Below are 27,011 nucleotides of genomic sequence, written 5' to 3' on the forward strand. Positions count from 1 at the left end.
GGATACTTTAAGGTGTCAGTTCTGCAGATGGGTGATTACACAATGAAAGCGGAGCCTCTGGACTAGCCCTCTGGGCGCCTGTAACTTCTCCCCATCTCTGAGTAATATCTTCTTAACTAGTGATATGCATTGTTGGGGAAGGAAGAAAAATTTCCTTTATCCTTCTAGGTTCTTCTGACTAGCCTAAGAATGAAACTGACATGAGACAGAATAATAGGAGAAAATTAGGGACTTCCTTGGTGGTCCAGTGGTTAAGACTTTGTGCTTTCACTGTCATGGCCCAGGTTTGATCCCTGGTCGGGGAACTAGGATTCCCACAAGCTGTGTGGCACAGCCGGAAAAAAAAAAGGCTAAACCAGGAAAAAAATCAAAAAAAGTTTAATAGCATGTACACATGGGAGAGATTCAGGAAAACAGTAATTTGCCACAGTGGCCCCAAGGCCTCTCCATAAATACCATCCTCTTCTAAAGACAGAAGAGGATGCTGAGGGTGGGAGAGTCAGTTCTGGGAGGTAACCAGGAAAGGCACAGTGAGCAAGGGTGATGGTGGTGTAGATTTAAGTTGTCTTCTCCGCTAGTAAGAGTTTCTAGAGATATGTTCTCCTCCTCTTCCAGGTGATGACAGAGACAGCCTTGTAGGTGGAGAAGTCTCTTACAGATGTCAGTGTCTCTTTCAAAAGGGCAACTTCTAGCTGGTTTTTAGAGTCCTTCCCAGGTCTGCTGTTTCTCAGAAAAGAACCAGCTCAAAATATTTATGTGACAGTGTGTGTGCTTGCGTGCTAAGTTGCTTCAGTCATGTCCAGCTCTTTGCGACCCCATGGACTGTAGCCTGCCAGGCTCCTCTGTCCGTGGGAGTCTCCAGGCAAGAATCCTGGAGTGGGTTGCCATTTCCTTCTCCCAAGGGATCGAACCCTTAGCTCCTCCATTGGTAGGTAGATTCTTTACCATTGTGCCACCTCTGCTATATTTAAAATAGATAACCAACAAGGACCTACAGTATAGCACATGGAACTATATTCAATATGTGGCAGCCTAGATCTAGGGAGGGGAGTTTGGGGGAAAATGGATACATGTATATGTGTGACTGAGTTCCTTCACTGTCCACCTGAAACTATTACAACACTGTTGTAATATTGGCTGCACTCCAATAAATAAAAAGTTAAAAATGAAAATTCCCAGGAAATACAAATAGAATCTGGATAATAAAAAAAGTCATAGGTGGGTTATTTACAATGGAGTTAGGACAGATGGGGATACTTGGTAACATAAAATGGTACACTTGTATTCTTGCTATAAATAAGATGAATAGATTAGAATTTGAACTAAAATACATTTTCTTCAAATACCGTCTTTTAAGTGAGATCATGTGAAAAAATGCATATATTGGACACTCAGGATACATTAGTTTCCCCTTCCTCTATGAAACAGTCTTTTGGTCTCATGAAAAGTTATCATTAACTTTTCTTACTCATTTCTCAGTGCACATTAAGATTTTTGAGGGTAAGGCCTTAGGGTACTTTGTGTCCCATACTTTTCAGCACAGTACTTGGTCCACCTAAAGTCTGCTTTCTCATCTTTTCCATTTTTACAGGCTGCCATTTAAAGAGTTCTTGAAATAAATTTTGAGTGAATGAATTATCCACTTTGTAGATCATCAAAATCTATTTTATGCCTTTGTCTGTGTATGAGAATCCTAGAGCAGAAATAAAGAGGTTTAATTGAATATAGGATAGGATGTGATGGGCAGGGTGGGAGGTTGTTTCATTAACATCCTTATACAAAAACTTGATTTATGACTTATTCAACTTCTGTTATTTTTTGTTCACTATTCTCATAACTGTATAATTCTCATATAATTTTGTTCATAATTCTCATATTCTCAAGGTGTTCCAGTACCTGTTGCCTTCTTGCTAGTAAAAAGTGAGCAATGAGTGGCGTATACCTTATCAGAAAGTTGTCAAGAGTGCTTAGCTGAAAAGATAGGCATTACCTGCCGGGTGGAAAATCGTTTGCGCAAACAGATCAGGTGCCCCCAGTCCACCCCGGTGTCCCCAGTCCAGGTCCAGTCAATGCTGTTTCTTCCCAGGCCCCTGAAGGGCTCTCTGAATTGGTAAATGACCAGAGTTCTTGGTTAGGACTGTTTTTGTTGTTGTTGTTCATTTGCTAATTTGTGTCCTGACTCCTTGCGACTCCATGAACTGAAGCACATCAGCCTTCCCTGTCCTTCGCTACTATCTCCTGGACTCATGTTCATTGAGTCGGTGATGCCATCCGACCATCTCATCCTCTGTCACCCCCTTCTCCTCTTGCCCTCAATCTTTCCCAGCCTCAGGGTCTTTTCCAGTGAGTTGGCTCTTTGCATCAGGTGGTATTCTAGCCTGGAGAATTCCATGGACCAAGGAACCTGGCAGGCTACAGCCCTTAGGTAGCAAAGAGTTGGATATGACTAAGCAACTGAAATAAAAACAGTCCTGTTTTTATTTCTTTTTAATTGGAAAAAAATAAAAATAAAAAAACCACAATAACAGTTATACCTTGAACCAGTTTTTCCTGGGGCTAAGGACAAATGAATTTGGGGATGGGAGTGGAGGTGGGTCAGGGAAGGGGAGACAAGGAGACTGGAAAGAGTGATTCTGGAATAGAGCACACCCTCACTCTGTCCTTAAAGGCCACGGTCCCTACGTGGCATCTGACCGTTTGTTTGCAATAGGGTTTCTGCATAAACACCCCTCCTCCCCGGTGTGTCCTTTGTCCTGTAGGACTCAAGAATTTGACCTTCTTTCCAGATGCCTTGTCCTTTCTCCCCTTGGGTGCCTCAGTCCCTGGGGCAGAACCCAAGGCTTCTGTATCTTGCCTACTTTAACCTTTAGTACTCAAACACTTTCAGCTTTGGGTGTTTGAATTCTGTTAACTAGGGGAAACAGGTGGTGACAAAATTAACTGCCAGTTGGGAAGCCACAGTAATAAAAAGTCTTGAAAACGTATTTATTTTTAATTCGGTTGGATCTTTAATCAGCTGAAAAATAATCTCTGGCCACCTTTTTCATTTTTGGGAGGGGGAGAATCTGAAATATTCCTGTAGGAATTCACCAGTTGTTTCTGGAACATCAGCTGCCTGGTCTACTCCACATTGGCTCCTAAATCAAGCTTCTCCTATCTTGGCTGGCAGTAGAATCAAGGCGGCACTGCCAAGTGTTTCCTGTGCTTATTTCTGTGCAGAGGCCCTCAGGGCTCCTGAATTTCTGGTCTGCAGCTGGCCTGCCCCTCCTGAGTCCTGCTCTCAGACCTAAATGGGATGTTCTTGGCCTTTCTGGTCTTACAAGCCTCCCCCTTGGGCTCAGGCCAACCTTCCACTAGCTTCCTAGAAGTGTCTTTGGGCCAGGCTCTGGCTCTAGGAAGTCCTACTCTCTCTCCGGGCATATTGCTCTGGCTTATTTGGCGTGCCTGTGACTTTTTCACCAGCTGGTTGGTGAAACAGCTCAACTCTGAAGCATAAGTTGTATTTTTCAGTTATCATCAAACACTTGTTTATTTCTCTGGTTTCACTGTGGCCTTGAGACCTTGTGGCAAGTTGCATTATCTGTCCCATCTCACGTCAGTGCCCATTGACTGGTTAGGGCTAACTCTTTGTCACTTCAAATTTCAAGGTTTTTGTGGCATTGGACTTCTCAGATGGCCTTGCTTTCTGGCTGAGGGCTGCCTCCTGCAGAAGAGAAACAATGGACAATTTCAGCAGAATGAACATTCAGGCCCTTCCCAGCAAACCCACCCCCAAGTTCATATCTTCCCCAGTTTTATCACTGAAGTCATTCCTGCCACCCACCCCTTCCCAGTTTTAAGTGAAAGCTATGGCCCAACTCACGGAGAAGGCAATGGCAAGCCACTCCAGTACTCTTGCCTAGAGAATCCCATGGATGGAGGAGCCTGGTAGGCTGCAGTCCGTGGGGTCGCTAAGGGTCGGACATGACTGAGCGACTTCACTTTCACTTTTCACTTTCACACACTGGAGAAGGAAATGGCAACCCACTCCAGTGTTCTTGCCTGGAGAATCCCAGGGATGGGGGAGCCTGGTGGGCTTCCGTCTATGGGGTCACACAGAGTCGGACATAACTGAAGTGACTTGCAGCAGCAGCAGCATGGCCCAACTCAAGGTGAAATAATAAAGAGTTCAGGGTTAGAGAACCTGAATTGAAATCCTCACTGTTTGACTTACCAATTGTTTACACTTAGACATGTCATATATTCCCTTGAGTCCTTATTTTCATCATCTTTATTTATTTAAAAAAATACTTATTATTTATTTATTTGGCTGCATTTTCTAACTATTTATTTATTTGTCTTAGTTGCGACACGCCAAGTCTTAGTTACAGCATGTGGGATCTGCATGTGGGATCCCTAGTTCCCTGACCAGGAATCAAACCGGGCCCCTTACACTGGGAGTGTGGAGTCTTGGCCACTGGACCACCAGGGAAGTCCCCTTCATCTTTAAAATGAGGATCGGTGTGTGTGTGTGTACTTTATCTACTTTATAAGGTTGGAAAGGTCAGATGGAAAAATGTACAAGAAAGCACTTTGTAGATTGGAAAGCACTGTTTAAATGTTTCGGATTACCATTAGTATTAAACACAACACGTTAGTGTGCAATAGCTTGAATATACTGGAAAAAACACCCAGTGTCTGTGCTAAAGAAGGGTTTCTCTGATGCAACCAAAGGATTATCTCCAAGGCTAGGGCAGGGCCACCATTATCACTGGTGATAACTGCTAAGGCTTGGACTTGTAGCTCCATGGCTCAAAGGGAACAGAGCTGTGGGTCAGGTAAGAAGAGAAAATCAACAAGCTAGACCCTGGAGAGACAGCAATATTATTGTTATTTTTTATTTGTTTTTATTTTTTGGCCATGTCTTGAGGCATGTGGGATCATAGTTACCCAGCTGGGGATTGAAGCTACTCCCCTTGCATTGCAAGTGCGGAGTCCTAACCACTGGACCACTGGGGAAATATTGGGAAATGCAGTTTTTGAGGTGGAGTCTGTGGGTTCATGTGGAGAAGGAAATGGCAACCAACTCCAGCATTCTTGCCTGGAGAATTCCATGGACAGAGGAGCCTGGTGTGCTGTGGTCCATGGGGTCGCAAAGAGTTGGACATGACTGAGTTACTAACACACTGTGGGTTCATGTAGCATAGACATTTAGGGGACAATATGGACAAAGCTTGGAGGAGTAAGTGGATGTAGTGTTTTGGTGGGGGCACAGCTGACTCAGTGTCAACAGAACTTTGGGGCTTAGGCAGAACTTCCTGTCGGGTAAGTTGAGAAGAAGTTGGTTTTGTCTTGTAAGACCTTGTTTGTGACAAAGATTTTTGGACTGTCATCTGTGACATTAGGGGAAACCTTCAAAAGACTTTAACCTGGGAAGAGGTTGTTTTAGAAGATAAAGGTGATGGTCTAGGTGCATTCTTTGCGGGATGAGCTTGCCTCTACCAACTGTGCACTTAGCTTCCCCACTGTGATTTTTTTTTTTTTAAAGTAACAGCACATTGGTGCTTGAAATCAACCGCTGTGGGAATATTTACAGCACAAAACACAGCAGATGATACAAATCGGTCTATTTTCCGATTGGTTGTTAAAAAAATTCTTTTTTCAGCACAGTTAAGAGACCATTTCAGTAGGGTAGGACTTAAGTGGTTTGCAGACTTAAGATGTGCCTTAAAAGCCCTTAACACTCTACCCAGACACCCAGCATCAGAATATTGGCAAGGGAGGGAGTAGGAACCTATTTTTTAAAATGTTTTCAGTCAGTTCTTATGCAACCAGTCTGGAATGACCAGGGCAAGGACAGGACAGGCAGGGAGGAGGGGATGGATATAGTAGGTGTTTCAAAGGTAGGAGCAGCAGAACTCAGTGACAGCTTGGAGGTGGGGAGTGGAGGAGAGGGGAGTGCCAGAACTATTTCTGAGTTTCTTCTTTGTACTGCTAAGTGGATGGATCATGGTACAGGTGGCTGAGTGAAGGAAGGCAAATGTGTTATTTGGTAGAAGAGGTGAGAGTGTGGAAAGGAGAGGGTAGTTTTGGACATGCTGCTGAGGAGTCCATGGAGGCAGGGTTTTGGTCATGTTCTGTAAAGAGCTGGATCCAGGGAATTGATGCTTGGTGGAATGATCCAAGCTGGTGCTACAGGTTTGGGAGTCGACATGTGGGTTTTTGAGGCCACGGACTTGCATGAGATCACTGAGAGAGAATTTGTAGGAAAGACCCTGATGCTGGGAAAGATTGAGGGCAGGAGGAGAAGGGGGCGACAAAGGATGAGATGGGTGAATGGCATCATCAACTTAATGGACATGAAGTTGAACAAACTCTGGGAGATAGGGAAGGACGGGGGAAGCCTGGTGTGCTGTGGTCCCTGGGGTCGCGGAGAGCTGGACACTGAGTGACTGAACAACAGCTGAAGAGAAGCCAGAGGAGGTCCAGCAAACCCAGTTTGTATACTGATTACCAAAGTCAGTGGCTCTTGGAGGGTGGGGCTCCTTTCAGTTCAGTTCAGTTCAGTTCAGTTGCTCAGTCGTGTCCGACTCTCAGCGACCCCATGAATCACAGCACGCCAGGCCTCCCTGTCCATCACCACCTCCCGGAGTTCACTCAAACTCATGTCCATCGAGTCGGTAATGCCATCCAGCCATCTCATTCTCTGTCATCCCCTTCTCCTCCCGCCCCCAACCCCTCCCAGCATCAGAGTCTTTTCCAGTGAGTCAACTCGTCGCATGAGGTGGCCAAAGTATTGGAGTTTCAGCTTTAGCATCAGTCCTTCCAATGAACACACAGAATTGATCTCCTTTAGAATGGACTGGTTGGATCTCCTTGCAGTCCAAAGGACTCTCAAGAGTCTTCTCCAGCACCACAGTTCAAAAGCATCAATTCTTCAGCAATCAGCTTTCTTCACAGTCCAACTCTCACATCCATACATGACCACTGGAAAAACCATAGCCTTGACTAGACAGACCTTTGTTGGCAAAGTAATGTCTCTGCTTTTTAATATGCTATCTAGGTTGGTCATAACTTTCCTTCCAAGAGTAAGCGTCTTTTAATTTCGTGGCTGCAGTTATCATCTGCAGTGTTTTTGGAGCCCCAAAAAATAAACTCTGAAACTTTCCACTGTTTCCCCATCTATTTCCCATGAAGTGATGGGACCAGATGCCATGATCTTTGTTTTCTGAATGTTGAGCTTTAAGCCAACTTTTTCACTCTCCTCTTTCACTTTCATCAAGAGGCTTTTTAGTTCCTCTTCACTTTCTGCCATAAGGGTGGTGTCATCTGCATATCTGAGGTTATTGATATTTCTCCCGGCAGTCTTGATTCCAGCTTGTGCTTCTTCCAGCCCAGCGTTTCTCATGATGTACTCCGCATATAAGTTAAATAAGCAGGGTGACAATATACAGTCTTGACGTACTCCTTTTCTTATTTGGAACCAGTCTGTTCCTTTAGGAGTCTACAAAATATCCAAAGGCTTAATAGAAACTACACCTTGTCTGATTCAAATTCTATCAACCTAGGGTATTGAGGCCTGTTATTGGGTGCTGACCTGAATGACAGTTGAGTGCCTTTCACTAAAAACACACATGCAAATTAACCAGGAGACAGATAATCTCTTGTCAGTTATCTCTTTCAAATGTGATAGTTGAGAATGTGGATTAAGGGTTCTTGGTGAGGAAGAAGTAGGAATATCTGCAGAACAAATCTCCTGACTTATCCCTCTGACATCAGAGAGGGAACTTCAGCTTCTCATTTCGAACACTTTAGATAAAAGGACCAGAATCAAGAGGATTGTCCAAGGGACTTCCTTGGTGGTCCAGTGGTTAGGACTCCACAGCCAGGGGCCTAGATTTGATCCCTTGTTGGGGAACTAAGATCCCACAAGCTGTGCAGTGCGGCAAAAAAAATTTTTTTGAAGATCAGATTTGGGGGTTATCTGTGGACGAAATGGCTTCTGGCTCTCCTGGGGTTTGAGAGCCCTCTGCAGCTTCCTGAACCTGGATTGGGAACGAGGGGATTTTCTAAAGGCGGGAGGGGCCACAGGGGGCTGACTGGCCTTTGAGACTCTGCTGCCCAAGGTCTTAGTGAATTCTCAGAGACTTCAAGTCCTGGAAAACAACTCATCAGCCCTGTGACCTCCTGAGTTTACCACTAGGAGACCTGGTGAAGTTGTGTGTACTCTCTTCAGAGGACCTAAGATTTCACTGTGAAGCTAAGTAGTGATTGAAGCCAAAGATACTACTGGGATGTGGGAAACCAGAAAAAGGCAGTATATTCCTTCAGCTGAGAGCAACTGAAGAGAGTTTAAGCTGACCCAAGGTCTTCTTGCCCCGTCTCTTCAGGCCCCATCCAAGGGATGTAATGGGGTGAGTGTAGGTCTTTTAATTATGTGAGACCAGAGGCCTAGAATTCTATCATGGGTGAGGAATTCTTTACCTTTTGTGAAAACTATCTCAGAACAGGGCTTTCAAGAGAAGAAACTTTTTTTTTCAATCAAAGCTTGATTTTCTGTATACATGAGAGCTGGAGATGAGCATGAAAATGTAAAACTCACTGTTTGGGATTAGCAAGTACAAACTACTGTATATGAAATAGGTAAATAACACAGTCCTACTGTATAGCACAGGGAACTATATTCCATATCGTGTAATAAACTATAATGGAAAATAATGTGTACTTTTGTACATATGTGCATAATTGAAAAGAAAAATAATGTACTTATATATATATGTAACTGAATACACATGTATACACATATATGTAATGCACTTACACACATATGTGTAACTGAATCACTTTGCTGTCTACCAGACACTAACACAGCACTGTAAATCAACTATGCTTCAATAACAATTTTAAAAAAAAGGAATACCAATGTCAGCCCTCCAAAAAGGTACTAATGTTCAGCTATAAATGAATAAGTCACAGGGGTATAATTTACAGTATGATGACTGTAGTTAGCAACATCATATTGTGTATTTGCAAGTGCTGAGAGAGTAAATCTTAAAAGTTCAGTTCTCATCACAGGAAAAAAATTGTAATTATGTAGGTGATGGATATTAATTAGACTTACTGTGTTGATTGTTTTGCAATACATACAAAACCGATTGTTGTATACCTGAAATTAATATAATGATTTATATCAATTATACCTCAGTAAAATGTATAAAAATTTTAAATTTTTTGAATAAAAAAGGAAAATTTAATACTCATGGCATCTTAGAAAGAAAGAAAGAAACAAAAATTTGGAGGCTTGGACTCCAAAATCTTTTCCCACTGATGTTTACCTGTGTTGTCTAATTGGAGGGGCACGTTCTTTCCTGGTTGCCCTCTGATGGAGGCTCTGTCAAGCATGAGATACGGCTTCTTCACATCACATATCTGAGAGCTGGGTCACAGCTTTGGCACAAAGATGAGGCTGGTGTTAGGAGGCCCATGCCAGCCCCTGTGGGTTTTCTTACAGGGGCAGTTTTATGTAGAAGGTTTGAATGCATCTAATTCAAGTTGGCGTCTCCAGGGCACCAAAGCTTGAAGCTTTGAGCATGAATGAATGAGTGACCCATGAGGAATTTGTATAGATTGGTGGGCTTCTGGAGGTCACAGGCCGGGCCTTACACATCCAGTAAGGCCTAGCAGAACACAGGTGTTGATGAAAGGTTGATGAATGTGCGGAAGCACATTGTAGTCTGGAGGAAGCTGGTAATACTGTACTCAGCAAAGTGTTTTCTGGACTGACTGGGGAGAATTCATCGGAAGTGGAGATGTCAAAGGAAGGGCAAGCCTAGATATTTGTGTGTTAATTTTAAAAAAAGATTTATTTGTTTATTTTTGGCTGTGCTGTGTCTCCGTTGCTGTGCGTGGGCTTTCTCTAGTTCTGTCATGTGGGAGGTACTGCCTAGTTGTGGTTCATGGGCTTCTCATTGCGATGGCTTCTGTTTTTTCAGAGCACAGGCTATGGGTGCATGGGCTTCAGTAGTTGTGGCACACAGGCCTAGTTGCTCCAACACAAGTGGGATCTTCCTGGACCAGGGCTCAAATCTGTGTCTCCTGCATTGGCCAGTGGATTCTTATCCACTGTACCACCAGGGAAGCTCTTGTGTGTTAATTTATCAGATACATAGTGTACATCTAATACATGCTAAGCACAGTTCTGGGCCCTGGGGATGGAAAGAAATGACACACGAAATAGGATCTTTGCTCTCAAATAACTAACAATGTGGTGGAAGGTATAGGGCACGGAATCAGTAATTCCTGTATCCCAGGGAGGATGAGAAGTGTCATGATAAAGGGAAGTACAGTGTGATACAGGACCACTGTGTGGGCGGTGGCCATCAGGGAAGATTTCCCTGAGAAGGTACTACTTTTGGAGGATGATAATAGCTTTAATGTTGAGTATCACTCAATGTACCTTTCTAAGTATTTTGTAGGTACTAATTTGTTTAATTTTCACAATACCCTGGTGAAAAAGATATTTTTATCATCCCCATTTTTTTTTATTTATAGCATCTTTTATTTAAGAAGTACAAAGAACTTCACAAATGAGTGAGTGTGATGGGAGAGATGGAGAAGATAAATTACCTACCCCAAACCACACAGCAAATTCAGGAACAGAATATGTAATGCCTGTATCACCCCCATTTTATAGAGGGTGAAACTGAGCAGGTGGAAAAGTTGAGATTTGGATGTTGTTTGTTGTTCAGTTGCTAAATCGTGTCCGACTCTTTGTGACTCCATGGACTGCAGCACACCAGGCTTCTCTTTCCACTGTTTCCCAGAGTCTGCTCAGATTCATGTCCATTGAGTCTCAGTGATGCTAGCTAAACATCTCATCCTCTACTGCCCCCTTCTCCTTTGGCCTTCAATCTTTCCCAACCTCAGAGTCTTTTACAATGAGTCGGTTCTTTGCATCAGATGGCTAAACTATTGGAGCTTCAGCTTCAGCATCAGTCCTTCCAATGAATATTCAGGATTGATTTCCTTTAGGATTGACTGGTTTGATCTCCTTGCAGTCCACAGGACTCTTGAGTCTTCTCCAGCACCACAGTTCAAAAGCATCAGTTCTTTGGCGCTCAGCCTTCTTTATGGACCAACTTTCACACCCATATATTGACCATCTAAAATTAGAGCCCTCCGTCTTAATTCCTGAAGATCCTACCTCAGTGATAGGAATGAGTGAAGCAAAGAGGGGAGTGAAGAAAAGGATATATTGGTACCAGGCCGGGGAAGAGCACAGGCAAAGCCAGAGACAACCGGAAGGACCAGAGTGGAGAGTGAAATTCCGGAGTGCATGCGGGAGGTGTGGGTGCTGGGAAGTAGATGGCAGTCAGCTTATTGGGCTTTTGTAACTTAGTTTTTTTCCAGTGGTCTTGTATGGATGTGAGAGTTGGACTATAAAGAAAGCTGAGTGCCGAACAATTGATGCTTTTGAACTGTGGTGTTGGAGGAGACTCCTTAGAGTCCCTTGGAATGCAAGGAGATCAGTCCTGGGTGTTCATTGGAAGGACTGATGTTGAAGCTGAAACTCCAATAATTTGGCCACCTGATGCTAAGAGCTGACTCATTGGAAAAGACCCTGATGCTGGGAAAGCTTGAGGGCAGAAGGAGAAGGGGACGACAAAGGATGAGATGGTTGGATGGCATCACCAACTCAATGGAAATGGGTTTGGGTGGACTCCGGGAGTTGGTGATGGACAGGGAGGCCTGGCGTGCTGCGGCTCATGGGGTCACAAAGCGTTGGACATGACTGAGCGACTGAACTGAACTGAACTTAGTTTTAAGTCCGAAGTAAGGAGTTTGAACTTTGTTCTGAAATTAGGGGACACCTGAAGGATTTTAAGCTGGGAAGAGCCATGATCAAATCTGCATTTCAAGAAGAACACTGTTGTATCAGTGTCAAGGATAGACTGGAGTAGGGCCAGGTTGGCAATGGGCAACGCAGTTAGGAGCCTATTAAAGTAATCCCCCCCCTAAAAATAAATAAATAAATAAAGTAATCCCCGCCAGGAGTGATGAGAGGCATTGGCGGTCAGAGTGATGAATGGAGGATGGGATGCCTTTGAGGGATAGTGAAGGTCGCTCAGTCTTGTCCGACTCTTTGCTACCCCATGGACTATACAGTCCTTGGAATTCTCCAGGCCAGAATACTGGAGTGGGTAGCCTTTCCCTTCTCCAGGGGATCTTCCCAACCCAGAGATCGAACTAAGGTTTCCCACATTGCAGGCAGATTCTTTACCAGCTGAGCTACTAGGGGAATCCAAGAATACTGGAGTGGGTTGCTGCTGCTGAGTCACTTCAGTCGTGTCCGACTCTGTGCGACCCCCTAGACGGAAGCCCAACAGGCTACCCCGTCCCTGGGATTCTCCAGGCAAGAACACTGGAGTAGGTTGCCATTTCCTTCTCCAATGTGTGAAAGTGAAAAGTGAAAGTGAAGTCACTCAGTCGTGTCCGACCTTTAGCGATCCCACGGACTGCAGCCTACCAGCCTCCTTCATCCATGGGATTTTCTAGGCAAGAGTACTGGAGTGGCTTGCCATTGCCTTCTCCGACTGGAGTGGGTAGCCTATCCCTTTTCCAGGGGATCTTCCAGACCCAGGAATTGAACCGGGGTCTCCTGTATTGCAGGCAGATTCTTTACCAACTGAGCTATGAGGTAAGCCCCTTTGAGGGATATTAAGGTAGCATCTGCAGGACCTGGTGTGAAGTTGCTGAGGACGTGCATTTCTAATTTGACTGCCTCCTTAGTTGTGGAGTCAAAGGGAGAGGACAAAAAGATGGTGAATTCATTTTTGGCCATGCTCAGTTTGAGATTCCTGTTGCACCCAAGAGAGTCCAGTACCACAGCAAATGTGCTGTGCTTAGTTGCTCAGTTGTGTCCGACTCTTGGTAACCCCATGGACTGCAGCCCACCAGGCTCCTCTGACCATAGGATTCTCCAGGCAAGAATACTGGAGTGGGTTGCCATACCCTGCTCTAGGGGATCTTCCCAACCCGGGGATCGAACCCAAGTCTCCCACATTGCAGGTGGATTCTTTACTGTCTGAGCCACCAGGGAAGCCCAAGAAAACTGGAGTGGGTAGCCTATCCCTTCTCCAGGGTCTCTTTCCCACCCAGGAATAGAACTGGGGTCTCCTGCATTGCAGTGGATTCTTGACCCGCTGAGCTATCAGGGATGCCCCATGGCAAATGTATGATAATAAAAATAAGTATTTTTGAGGACTTCCCTTGTGGTCCAGTGGCCAAGAGTCCACCCTCCCAATGCAGGGGCTAGGGTTTAATCCCTGATCATAGAACTAGATCCCACATGCCACAACTAAAAATCCCATAGGGCTACATTGAAGATCAGAGATCCCGCGTGCTGGCCAAATAAATAAACAAACAAATATATATATATATTTTTTAAAAGTATATTAACATTTCTGTGGTACTTATTACTTGCCAAGACTTCTGTTAAGTGCTTTCAGTTCAGTTCAGTTCAGTCACTCAGTCGTGTCAGACTCTCCGCGACCCCGTGAATCACAGCACGCCAGGCCACCCTGTCCATCACCAGCTCCCGGAGTTCACTCAAACTCTTGTCCACAGAGTCGGTGATGCCATCCAGCCATCTAATTCTCGGCCGTCCCCTTCTCCTCCCGCCCCCAACCTTTCCCAGCATCAGAGTCTTTTCCAGTGAGTCAACTCGTCGCATGAGGTGGCCAAAGTATTGCAGTTTCAGCTTTAGCATCAGTCCTTCCAATGAACACCCAGGATCAATCTCCCTTAGAATGGACTGGTTGGATCTCCTTGCGGTACAAGGGACTCTCAAGAGTCTTCTCCAACACCACAGTTCAAAAGCATCAATTCTTTGGCAATCAGCTTTCTTCACAGTCCAACTCTCACATCCATATATGACCACGGGAAAAACCATAGCCTTGACTAGACGGACCTTTGTTGGCAAAGTAATGTCTCTGCTTTTTAATATATTATCAAGGTTGATCATAACTTTCCTTCCAAAGAGTAAGTGTCTTTTAATTTCATTGCTGCAGTCAGCATCTGCAGTGATTTTGGAGCCCAAAAAAATAAAGTCTGACACTGTTTCCACTGTTTTTCCATCTATTTCCCATGAAGTGATGGTTATAGCAGTTAATTTGCATAGTCCTCCAAACAGGTCTGTGAAATGACTTACATTTTAAAAGATAAGAGGGCAAGAATGTAAAGAGAGGTTATTAACAAGCTGCTCTGAGTTACTCAGATTACAAGAGGCAGAGCTGGAACTCAAATCCTAGGTTTGATCTGGAAACCTCTAAGCTGTGTAATAAAGCTTTCTAGTTGTACTAATATGGAAGCTAGTAGCCACGTGTAGTTATCAAGTTCTTGAAATGTAACTGGTACAACTAAGAACTGAATTTACAAATATATTTGATTTATTGATTTATTTCTTTGGCTGCACTGGGTCTTGGTTGTGGCATGCAGGGTCTTTAGTTGCAGCATATGGGCTCTAGCTTCCTGACCAGGGATTGAACCTGGGTCTCCTGCACTGGGAATGTGGACTCTCAGCCACTGAACCACCAGGGGAGTCCCAAGGAACTGAATTTTTTTTTAAATTATTTATTTTTTATTGGAGGCAAATTATTTTACAATGTTATATTGGTTGGTTTTGCCATACATTGACATGAATTCGCCCCTGGAACTGAATTTTTACTGAATTGAAGTAACCACATGTGACTAGTGACTGCTCAGCTCTCTGCTATCTTTGGGTGTCATTAATGTGATTAATGTGTCCATCATGATTGAAGCTTTGCATGTGGATATGATTCCCCCAGAGATATATTGCAGTGGATTTTAATCTTCTGTGGATTACATTCTCTATTTGAGAATCAGATGAGAGCTATAAATCCTCTCCCATGAATGTGTAATATAACAATTTCATAGATCCACAAAACCTAGGCTCCCTGGGTATAAAGCTTGGAAGAGCAAGATACCCAATAAAATGTGAACTCCTTGAGGTGTGGAGTTTCAGCTTCAGCAGCTGAAACTTCAGCTGATGCTGAAGCTGAAATTCCAATACTTCAGCTACCTGATGTGAAGAACTGACTCATTGGAAAAGACCCTGATGCTGGGAAAGATTGAAGGTGGGAGAAGGGGACAACAGAGGATGAATGGTTGAATGGCATCACCGACTCAATGGACTTGAGTTTGAGTAAACTCCGGGAGTTGGTGATGGACAGGGAGGCCTGGAGTGCTGCAGTCCATGGGATCGCAAAGAGTTGGACACGACTGAGCAACTGAACTGAACTGAACTGAGGCATGGATGTTTCTTCAGTTTTGTTTACTACTCTGTATTTCATATCTAAATTCTAGAACAAAGCCTGGTCTATAGTTAGTATTATGGACTTCTCTGGTGGCTCAGACAATAAAGAATCTGCCTGCAATGCAGGAGACACAGATTCGATCCCTGGGTCAGGAAGATCCCCTGCAGAAGGGAATGGCTACGCATTCCAGTATTGAGAATGCCATGGACAGAGGAACCTGGCGCAAAGAGTCGGACATGTCTGAGCCACTAATGCTTTCATAGTGGGTATGAAATAGTTTATTAAATGAGTGGCTTAATGAGTCCTCGGAAACATTTTAGGACCAAATAGAAGAGTCCACGAAGTTTGCTGAAAAAGAAGAGAAACCCATAAACAGGATAAAATCCAAGAACCAGCAGATGGTTGTGTCATAGAAGGCAAGAAGGGTGAAGTTTAAAGAATGGGAATAATCATTAGTGGCAGAACTGCCTGGGTGGTCAGATGAGATTCAGTTCAGTTACTCAGTCGTGTCCAACTCTTTGCGACCCCATGAATCACAGCACGCCAGGCCTTCCTGTCCATCACCAACTCCCGGAGTTCACTCAAACTCACATCCATCGAGATGCCATCCAGCCATCTCATTCTCTGTCGTCCCCTTCTCCTCCCGCCCCCAATCCCTCCCAGCATCAGACTCTTTTCCAGTGAGTCAACTCTTCGCATGAGATGGCCAAAGTATTGGAGTTTCAGTTTTAGCATCAGTCCTTCCAGTGAACACCCAGGACTGATCTCCTTTAGAATGGACTGGTTGGGTCTACTTGCAGTCCAAGGGATGCTCAAGAGTCTTCTCCAGCACCACAGTTCAAAAGCATCAATTCTTTGGTGATCAGCCCTCTTCACAGTTTAACTCTCACATCCATACATGACCACGGGAAAAACCATAGCCTTGACTAGACGGACCTTTGTTGGCAAAGTAATGTCTCTGCTTTTTAATATGCTATTCAGGTTGGTCATAACTTTCCTTCCAAGGAGTAAGTGTCTTTTAATTTCATGGCTGCAATCAGCGTCTGCAGTGATTTTGGAGCCCCCAAAAATAAAGTCTGACACTAGATAAATAACTATTGTCATTGGCTGGCAGTGACAGAGGTCCTGGTTGATGGCAAGGCAGGGTAGGGGTGTGGTCCAGGTTGCAACAACTAATTCACGAGTCAGTGGTGAAGAAGTAGAGGCAGAGGTCTCAATCTTGGTTGCCCCTCAGAATCACTGGACACTTAAAAAATGTGTATTCTTGAGCAGGCTCAGACTCTGACTTTGTAAATTGGAAGAAGGGTCCAAAGAATCTGCATAGTAAAGCTCCCAGCTTATCCTGATAGTTTTTTTTTTTTTAAGTAACTTAAAGTTTACTGATGACCATAGAAGCTTCCCACGTGGCTCAGTGGTAAAGAATCCACCTACCAATGCAGGAGATGCAGGAGGCACAGGTTTGATCCCAGGATCGGGAAGATCCCTTAGAGGAAGAAATCACAACCCATTCCAGTATTCTTGCCTGAAAATCCCATGGACAGAAGAGCTGGCAGGCTACAGAGTTGCACAGTCGAACACGACTGAACACACATGCACACACACAAAGGAGCGTTAGATGTGATAATATTTTAAATGTTTTAAGATGAAGAATTTTAAATTACCTAGAAAAATCAGAATAAATGAGATATGCTTGAAATAGGGAGATAAGGATCTTTTCTTTATTAATAACTACTTAATCATCACAACACGTTAGATGTAAATTTAATCTGATGTGATACAGATGTGACGAAGTTTGGCAATCACCAAATAATGTGTTTGTTCAATTAAAAAATGGCCCTGAAAGAAAGAATAGAAGCATAAAGGAGATAGGGGGAGATTTTTTTTTAAGTCAGAGACATGGGTATGTTTAGAGGCAAGTTCAGTTCAGTTCAGTCGCTCAGTCGTGTCCAACTCTTTGCGACCCCATGAATCACAGCACGCCAGGCCTCCCTGTCCATCACCAACTCCCGGAGTTCACTCAAACTCATGTCCATTGAGTCAGTGATGCCATCCAGCCATCTCATTCTCTGTCGTCCCCGTCTCCTCCCGCCCCCAATCCCTCCCAGCATCAGAGTCTTTTCCCGTGAGTCAACTCGTCGCATGAGGTGGCCAAAGTATTGGAGTTTCAGCTTTAGCATCAGTCCTTCCAATGAACACCCAGGATTGATCTCCTTTAGAATGGACTGGTTGGATCTCCTTGCAGTCCAAGGGACTCTCAAGAGTCTTCTCCAGCACCACAGTTCAAAAGCATCAATTCTTTGGCGATCAGCTTTCTTCACAGTCCAACTCTCACATCCATACATGACCATGGGAAAAACCATAGCCTTGACTAGACGGACCTTGTTTGGCAAAGTAATGTCTCTGCTTTTTAATATGCTATCTAGGCTGGTCATAACTTTCCTTCCAAGGAGTAAGCGTCTTTTAATTTCATGGCTGCAATCAGCATCTGCAGTGATTTTGGAGCCCCCCAAAAATAAAGTCTGACACTGTTTTTTTGTTTAGAGGCAAAAAAACTATTAAATAGAGAAGTATTGGGAATTCCTTGGCTGTTCAGGGGTTAGACTGTGCTTTCAACTGGTTTGGTTGTTGTTCAGTTGCCCAGTCATGTCCAACTCTTTGCAACCCCATGACTCTAGCCCGCCATGGTTCCCTGTCCCTCTGCATCTCCCAGAGTTTGCTCAGGTTCATGTCCGTTGCATCGGTGATGCCATCCGACCACCTCATCCTTTTTGCTCTCTTCTTCTGCCTTCAATCTTTGCCAGCCTCAGGATCTTTTTCTGATGAGTCAGCTGTTCACATCAGGTGGCCGAAGTATTGGAGCTTCAACTTTAGCATCCATCCTTCCAATGAGTATTCAGTGTTGATTTCCTTTAAGATTGACTGATTTGATCTCCTTGCTGTCCAAGGGACTCTCAAGAGTCTTGGATCCCTGGTTGGGGAATTAAAAATCTCATAAGCAGGGCAGCACAACCAAAAGCAACAGCAAAACCTAAATAGAGGAGTATAGTGAGTTGAAGTGAGTTAAGAGACATTTAGCTGGATTCTGAATCCCTGAATCTTTGACCAGCTACCCACCTTGCTACTTGTTCCCAGGGGAGCCTTTAAGCAGAAGCAGTCCCTGCTATCTTTGCAGACATATCATTAATTTTCATGCATAGCATATGATTTTCTAAGTAGTATTTGAGAATATTCAGGTATGTTGTGTAAAAAACTGGCTGTCCTTGGCAGTGTCTCAAATCACATCTGTTTACTTTCTTTCTATTATTACACTTTCTTATAGCCGCTTGCCAGATGACAGAAACTATTCCCTTTTATCCTCTACTTATTTGCTACCTGCCTTTCTCCCCCCTCCCCAGACACCCTTCTTACTTAAACTAAAATGGTAGATAGATGCCAGAGTCATTTTGCAGGTGCATATAATTCAACATGAACACTCAGTCTTTTGTCAGTGATGGTGTGAGTCTACTTTTCAAGTCAGTGTCTCTCAACATTTTTACCATAAAGGTCTCTTCTGCTGTTTCCCTTCCACGTATTGGATGTTTCAAAGTATTTATCTGCCAAAGTAACTGTGAATATTATGTCCAATGAATGTCCAACATTTCAGGTACACCTACCAAGGCCCCAACATGGACCTGCGTGTGCTCAGTTGTGTCTGACTCGTTGCAACCCTGTGGACTGTGGCCCCTCTATGGAATTTTCCAGGCAACAATACTGGAATGAGTTGTCATTTCCTACTCCAGGGGATCTTCCCCACTTCCCCATCAAATCCGAGTCTTTTGGGTCTCCTGCACTGGCAGGGGAATTCTTTACCACTGAGCCACCTGAGAAGCCCAACATGGCCCTGCTGCTGCTGCTGCTGCTAAGTCGCTTCAGTCATGTCCGACTCTGTGCGACCCCATGGACTACAGCCTACCAGGCTCCTCCACCCATAGGATTTTCCAGGCAAGAGTACTGGAGTGGGTTGCCATTGCTTTCTCCAAACATGGCCCTTCAGTTCAGTTCAGTTCAGTCGCTCAGTCGTGTCCGACTCTCCGCAACCCCATGAATCACAGCACTCCAGGCCTCCCTGTCCATCACCAACTCCCGGAGTTCACTCAGACTCATGTCCACAGAGTCGGTGATGCCATCCAGCCATCTCATTCTCGGTCGTCCCCTTCTCCTCCTGCCCCCAACCTTTCCCAGCATCAGAGTCTTTTCCAGTGAGTCAACTCGTCTAGATGCTTACAAATGGTAGATGGTTTCTACCATTTCTAATCCTCATTACAGTCTTTAAAGTCATGTAGAATATCCATGTCTGACACTTGGGAAAATAATTTGCCCATAAGTAACAAAACTTGAATCTTCCAGACTCCAAATCCTGAAGTCAGATATTGTGATTAGATTACTCACAACTTAATTCTCAGTACAGTTGTACAAGTGGTATGTTATTGTTCTTATTTTCCAGGGAAATAGGCTGAGAGAGGGTAAATGACTTGTCAGACTTAAAGGGCCCATAAGAAACAAAGCCAGGAGTGAACCTAGGTTTGTCTGTCTCCATAGTATATACATATTGGGCTTCCCTGGTAGCTCAGATGGCAGAGAATCTGCCTGCCACTGAGGGAGACCCAGGTTCAGTCCCTGGGTTGGGAAGATCCTCTGGAGAAGGGAATGACAACCCACTCCAGTATTCTTGCCTGGGAAGTCCCATGGGCAGTGGAGCCTGGCAGGCTACGGTCTGGGGTCGAAAAGTGAGACACGACTAAGCGACTAACACTTTCACTTTCAGAGTAATTCTGTTACATCCACTGCTTCAAATAATTTCTTCCCCCACTTTTGTTAATCAAAGACAGACATCAATCAAAGCCACTCTGAGCTTTTCAGAGCTTCTAATTAGCATAAGATAATTGGTATCAACACACTAAATTGCTCTGATTACAGCCAAAACAAATGCAAAAAATGAGGCACAGCCTTAGTGTGGGTAAATGTACAGATTCCACCAGGCTCTGGAAATACTAAATGACAGCTCACACATCCCGTGACTGCTTGGAATCTCCAGAATTTCTCAAACCCCTTCTGGGTTTAGGAGTCACAGTAGTGTCCTCTGGGTAAGAAAGAGTTGTTTCTACTTATGAAGCACCAGATCAAAAAAGGTGCCAAAGTTCATTTCTCTCAGAGTGAAGAGGTACTTTATAGAGGACAAAAGGATACTTTCCCAGTAGCTTGTGTGTTTAGGCTGCACGACCTTCCTGCCAGTGCCCAGGGATGAAGGTGGGTGGGGAAGGGAGACCAGTGGAATCATGGGAATTTACCCAGACTGCATTGCAGAGCTTCCTGCGCTAGCCTGTGAGTTTCTGCCTCTGGGGTGTACACTGCCTCAGATGAAATGGATTTTTTCCAGCCAATGTTCCTGGTTTAGTGTGACCTTCTAGGATGAGTTCCCAGCACTGACGTGCTGGCAGAGAAACAAAACCAGGACTCTGGATTCGATTCACTTCAGCTAGTTTCCCTTAGGAACATTCTGGAATGTAAAGAAGCATTTCCCCCACCTTATTTGGTAACTCCGTCTGGTGTTTCAAAATTGATTTTCTATAGTGAATTTTATCAGCAGCTTGAATTTATAACAGGAGAGACTTTTAGTCTTCCTCCTGCCTTTTCTAGCTCTTCTGAGGAAAAGGCAAAAAACAGTTACTTATACAACTATGCTTCCTTGCATTATTAAGCTGACTTTGGGTCATCTGGTACCCAGACTAAGTCACCCCAAATCAGGCTTTCTGACAAAATATTTTTATCTGTGAGCAACCTCTGCTGGCCTTCCTCCAAGTTCTTCTTACCTTCCTTAAGCTGCAGAACCCACACTGGTCACCTGCCCCTCCAAGGCCTTGACTGAAATGGAGTCACTGGATGTAGCCCTTGACCTTCCAGCCACCCACGTGCATGCATGCCTGCTAAGTCACCTCAGTAGTTTTCTGACTGTTTGGACTGTAGCCCACCAGGCTCCTCTGTCCATGGGAAAATGCTGGAGTGGGTTGCTGTTTCCTCCTCCAGGGGATCTTCCCCACTCAGGGATCAAATTCCTGTCTTTTGTGTCTCCTGCATTGGCAGGCGGACCACTGAGCCACCAGGGAAGCCCCAAGCCTCCCACACTCCTCTGTAAACACCCTGCCTTGGTGGTGGCTTTTCTTCATGACCTCAAAAGCTTGGCAGATTGATGTAGAGGGCAGGGCAAGCTGCCCAGTGTCCAGGTGGCCTGTATCATTTGGAAAGGCTCATGTAAGAGAGGAGCTGAGAGGTTTTTGTTTTGTTCTGTTTTTTGAGAAAGAGGCCATATCTAAATCTCTGGAAATTCTGCTCAACAAAGATCATTTCATGGAGTTGAGTGGAGGATGGGAGTGGTTGGCCTCTATCTCACCTTTAAAGATGGTGGTGAAAAACATGTTCTGAAAATGGGAGGAGAGGGGACCAGGCTCCTCCTGTTGGGGGAAGGAGCCTGTGCACCCTGCAGCGGTGGTTGCCATAGCCCTGTAGCCCTCCTGTTCGCGTTCACCTCTTCAATGTGTTGCCTCAAACCCCCAGCACAAGTGTCTGCAACCTGTGTCCTTGCGTCCTATGGCCGTTGCTGCATCGCAGTACTCAGTGAAGATTAATTAATTAGTATGTGGTCCGTATTTGGTGAGTTGAGCTGAACCAGAACCCTCTCTTCTGCTCATCCTGAATCTGTTTGAATTTCAAGTGTCAGCAAAAAACCCTTGATGTTGAATCAGTTTTCTCTTACCAGCCCCGGAAGGAAATGATCCTTCTCTGGTCTTTGTAGCATTTAATATTGACTTCTAAGAGCTGTCATTTTCTACTTTTAAATGTTGTTTATATTGACTTCTCCCTGGTGGCTCAGAGGTTAAAGTGTCTGCCTCCAATGCGGGAGACCTGGGTTCAATCCCTGGGTCGGGAAGATCCCCTGGAGAAGGAAATGGTAACCCAGTATTCTTGCCTGGAGAAGCCCGGTAGGCTATCCACAGATCGCAAAGAGTTGGACACGACTGAGCGACTTCACTTTCACTATATTGACTCTTACCTTCCAGATTGTAAACACGTTGAGAGATGTTTGAGATCAGACAGAAATCCTTGTCTGATTCATGTCTTTATTTTCCATGACCCACAAAATGATGCCTTACACATAATAATAGCATTTTTACAGCAGTTAATGGGCTTCCGGTGTTGCTCAACTGGTAAAGGACCTGGCTGCCAATGCAGGAGATGCAAGAAACAAGGGTTCGATCTCTGGGTTGGGAAGATCCCCTGGAGAAGGAAATGGCAACCCGCTCCAGTATTCTTGCCTGGAAAATCCCACAGACAGAGGAGCCTGGTGAGCAACAGTCCTGGTAACAGGGAGTCAGACACGACTGAGCATGCACACACACACAGCCATTAATATATGCCAAACACTATTCTTGATATTTCTTCAATTCTTAGAATAGCTTTGTATTCTTTAATCCTTGTGATTGTTAGGAACTGTCGTAACATCTGTCTTCATTTTGTAGGTAAGGAAAACACCGTTCAATAAATTGCTCAGAGTCGTGATAGTAGGAAGTGAAAGGTAATCTGAGGCAGAATATTCTAAGGCCTAAACTTAACCTTGATGCTGTCTCTTCTTCATATACGTGCACATAGAGGGCATTATAAATACTTGTTGGATGCATGCAGTTGATATTTCTTAGTTGCTTAGAACCAATAAACAATTTGAAGGTGATCTTTTATCTCCACTTTCTGAACTGTGTTTCTAAGCAATGGGAAGGCCAGAAGGGAGCGCCAGAAGGTTGGTTCTACTTTTGGTTTCAGAAGCTTGATGGGTTGGCTGCCTTCAGGTTCTGGTTTGGAAGATGGCAGTGCCATCTAGTGGGATAACTTGTTAATATCAGCTCAGAATTATTTTTCTGAAACCCTGGTTCTTGTCATTTAGTTCTGGGAGCTCCCTTTTTAGGCTTCCCAAGTGGTGCAGTGGTAAAGAATCCGTCTGCCAATGCCAGAAACGAAGGTTCAGGAAGATCCCCCAGAAGAGAAAATGGCCATCCACTCCAGTTCTTGCCTGGAAAATTCCATGGACAGAGGAGCCTGGCAGGCTATCCATGGGATCACAAAGGATTGGACACGACTGAGCAGTTTTGATAGCCCAAGGAAAGGTAGGGTGAGAAGGAAGAACAGCCCATTATAGCTTAAATGGAGTCAAGTTTGATTTCTTCCATGAAGAGGCTGTAGTGCTGACCGTGGTCATTGGGTTGGTGGAGCCCCTTTGGGTTTTAGATGCTGTAAAACACTGGGCTCCTGACACCCCTCCTTCCTACTTCTCCTCACATGTACTGCCATAAATGTAGACTGATATTCCTCTCTCTCTCTTTCTAATATTATTATTTTGGTAGTCCTCTCTTGATAATGGGTCTGCCTTGGAATTTGAGTTCTAGTCATCTGTGGGTTGCCTGCTGTGGCCTTAACACCTGTCCTAGGTTGTACAGAGGAGGATACTTGATCCATATGGCAGGTCAGTCCCAATGTAAAAAAGTCCAGTGGGTCAGCAGCATGATAGTATAATTTGCTATGAGTTTTTTTTTTAATTCACTTATTTTTCATTGAAGGATAATTCTTTACAGTATTGTGTTGGTTTCGGCCATACATCAGTGTGAATCAGCCATAGACACACATATGTCCCCTTCTCCCACCTCCTACCCCATTCCTCCCCTCTAGGTTGTTACAGAGCACTTGTTTCAGCTCCCTGAGTCATACATCAAATTCCCACTGGCTATCTAATTTATATATGATGGATAATATGTTTTTAAAAGGGAAGTCAAATGACGAGTTGCCATTCCATACGGAATGAGTGGCAAAAGAAGTGCTCTGTGCACACACTTTGTTCTGCCAGGCAACTGGAAGCTTCGTATGTGGTGTTTTTCTGATTTCTGGCCTGTGTGTGTGTTTGTGTGCGTGTGTGTGTGTTTGAAAATGTGTTGTAAATTGCTTCTGAGTTTATTTACTTCTTGCTGAAAGATGGGATCATGAAAGCATGGTTATAAAATCACCTGCTTCTTTGATGGAAAGTGTGCAGGCACTGCGACAAGCACTTACCCTGTAAGATTGCTCTGAGTTTTTCTATCTGCTGGGGATCTAGTCTAAGGAATATACGGTGTAGGGATCAGTGCTTTTTATGGCTGTAAACTGTCCAGCAGAACAAGGGAACAATTTTGGTCCTCTGGGCCTGGGTTATAGTGACATGTATGGTAATAACAATTTATTATTAATAGAATTTATACAAAACGGGTTTGCTAACATTTTCTGTAAGAGGTCATACAGTAAATATTTAGGCTTTGTGGGACTAATGGCCTCATTGCTGCACCTAATTCAGTTCTGCCTTAACTACACTGCCCTTGTAGCAAGAGCAGTCCTGATTACTATGTAAATGAATGAGGGTGGCTGTGTTCCAGTAAACCTGTATTTATGACATATAATTTTGAATTTCATGTAATTTTCATGTGTCGTGAAATATCATTAATTTTGTTTTTTTTTAATTCCTAGCCATTTAAAAAAGCAAGCACCATTCTTAGCCTGCAGGGGCTCCAGATTTGGCTAGGGGGCTATGGCTTAAGGACTCTTGATTAGATACCTGGGTTACTTAATAATTAGCAGTTAATACAAATGACTGATCACCAGCTTTGGGTTCAGCTAGTATCATAAGATGTCCAAACAGCTTTTCTTTCTCTTGAGTAAGATAAATGACTGTTGAATTCCATATAACTTTAAGTGTCATGGTGTGTGCACTGTTTGGAAAAGAATTTCCAGACAGAGACAGAATGAGAGAATAAAGTTTACTGCTCTTTGAACAGCCAACCAGCTCATGGGAGAACTGACCCCTTCACTGGCTAGTAGCCAGTTTTTATAGCCTTGATGCTTTTGAATTGTGGTGGTGGAAAAGCCTTCAGAGTCCCCTAGACAGCAAGGAGATCAAACCAGTCAATCCTAAAGGAAATCAACCCTGAATAGTCATTGGAAGGACTGATGCTGAAGCTGAAGTTCCAGGACTTTGCCGAGCTAAGACCCTGAAGCTGGGAAAGATTGAGGGCAGGAGAAGGGGGCAGCAGAGGATGAGACAGATAGCATCACCAACTCAATGGACGTGAATTTGAGCGAACTCTGGGAGATAGTGAAGGACAGAGAGCCTGGCATGCTGCAGGTCTCAGGATTGCAAAGTCAGACACAGTTTAGCAACTGAACAACAAGGCAGAGAATATTCCTACTGGAAGGGTGGATAATAGGGTGGGTATTTTACCTAATATGGGGTCAAGGAACTAGCAGGTTTAGATCTGGAGGCTCCTGGCAACAGTTGCTATGGGGCTTGGGTAATTTTGGAGATTTTTATCTTGTGACCTTAGTATAGGACTCCACAGTAAGCACTTTAAGAGCTCTGTGAACAAGCTCCATCATCATCGTGCCTCCAGGGCTTTAAGGAGTGGAGAGACTCCGCCTTCTAATCCCTCTGCTAACCCTCCTCAGGCTGGCCCTCCCAGAGGCGAAGAATTCTGCCTGGTGGCCCCAGGCCTCATCAGGTCTCCAGTCTTTCTCCTGCTGGAATTCCCCTCTCCCTCTGCCACCCTTCCCCTTCTGGCCCCATTGGCTGTGCCCGCACCTGTGTGTCTCAGGTGAAGAATGGGATTGTTACCCTCTCCTGCAGATCTAGAGGCCCAGGGACAGAGAATGCCAGAGGCACTTGCTCCATGACACTGTCCTGGGAAGAGCCAGCTCAGGATCTTCCCAGGAGCTTTAGGTAGGATGGGTGAGGTTTTCAGAAAGTCTCGGTTCCACTGCCTGCCAGTTATACTCTTTGTGTCAACTTCCACGGCAGGGGGAGGGAACGTGTACCTTTAAAATGTTGTAATCCTGTTTGCCTGTCGAGCTGGAGTCTCAGCGCTCTTCCCCAGGGTTGAGAAAGGAGGCGAACGTTAACGGTTCACATCCTGTCTTTCCTCAGCAGCCAACAGAGCAGCCAGCAGAGCAGCCACGACGATGACTCCAGCAGGTTCCTGAGTCCTCGCGTGCGGGAAGAAAGGTAAGTTCACATGGCTAGGGGAGGACGGGAGGCCAGCGATGACAGGGGATGGGGAAGATGTTTGAGGAAGATCAAGTTTCTGCCGGAAGCGAGAACCATGAGAAACTGCAGAGAAACAGAGGCTGACCTGACCTCTGTGCTCCAACATGGGTCAGAAAGAGAACGATATCCCCTCGACCTGAGAGGGGACTGGTTCTAAAGGCTTTTGGTGCTCAGCAGAGGGAGAAGTCAGTGTGTGGAAACCAAGTCTGTTGGGAAGATGTCGGAGTGGGACCTGAGGTGCCCTGTAAAGGTTGGGAATGGTGTGGATCTGGAGAGGGAAAGGGTGTTTCCAAGCCTGAGGAAGACTGCGTGGCCTGGGATGGTGTGTGTGTGTCATCAGAGTGGTACCTGAAAGCTGGGTTTCCCTCTTGCTTGGTGTCAACCAAAAGATACTGCCAAGCCAAAGATCCAGAGAAAGGGATTTATGCTAAAGCTAGGGGTATGTGCATATTCATGCAGGCACTTTAATGGAGGAGAATTCAGCATAGAATTGGGACAAAGGTCAACAGAGTTCAGGCTCTACTTGAATGCAGTCAGGAGGGTCAGCTTCG

At 44.7% G+C, this 27,011-nt stretch overlaps 1 protein-coding gene across 3 annotated transcripts in view; it reads left to right on the plus strand.

Moving 5' to 3' along the window:
• The window catches only part of GRAMD1B (GRAM domain containing 1B), a 188,455-nt gene that overhangs the window by 27,419 nt on the left and 134,025 nt on the right, over positions 1 to 27,011 (plus strand). For 2 of the 3 annotated variants that reach the window (XM_088843037.1, XM_088843038.1), the window contains one exon: positions 26,341 to 26,418. In XM_088843037.1, coding sequence (XP_088699163.1) covers positions 26,341 to 26,418 — 78 coding nt within the window. The remainder of the gene's footprint in view (positions 1 to 26,340; positions 26,419 to 27,011) is intronic. The other variant, XM_055423245.2, reaches the window with a different exon arrangement.

The sequence above is a fragment of the Moschus berezovskii genome, chromosome 14, assembly GCF_049115385.1.
Source record: "Moschus berezovskii isolate FMDL1 chromosome 14, NW_MosBer_1.0, whole genome shotgun sequence".
NCBI classification, from domain to species: Eukaryota; Metazoa; Chordata; class Mammalia; order Artiodactyla; family Moschidae; genus Moschus; species Moschus berezovskii.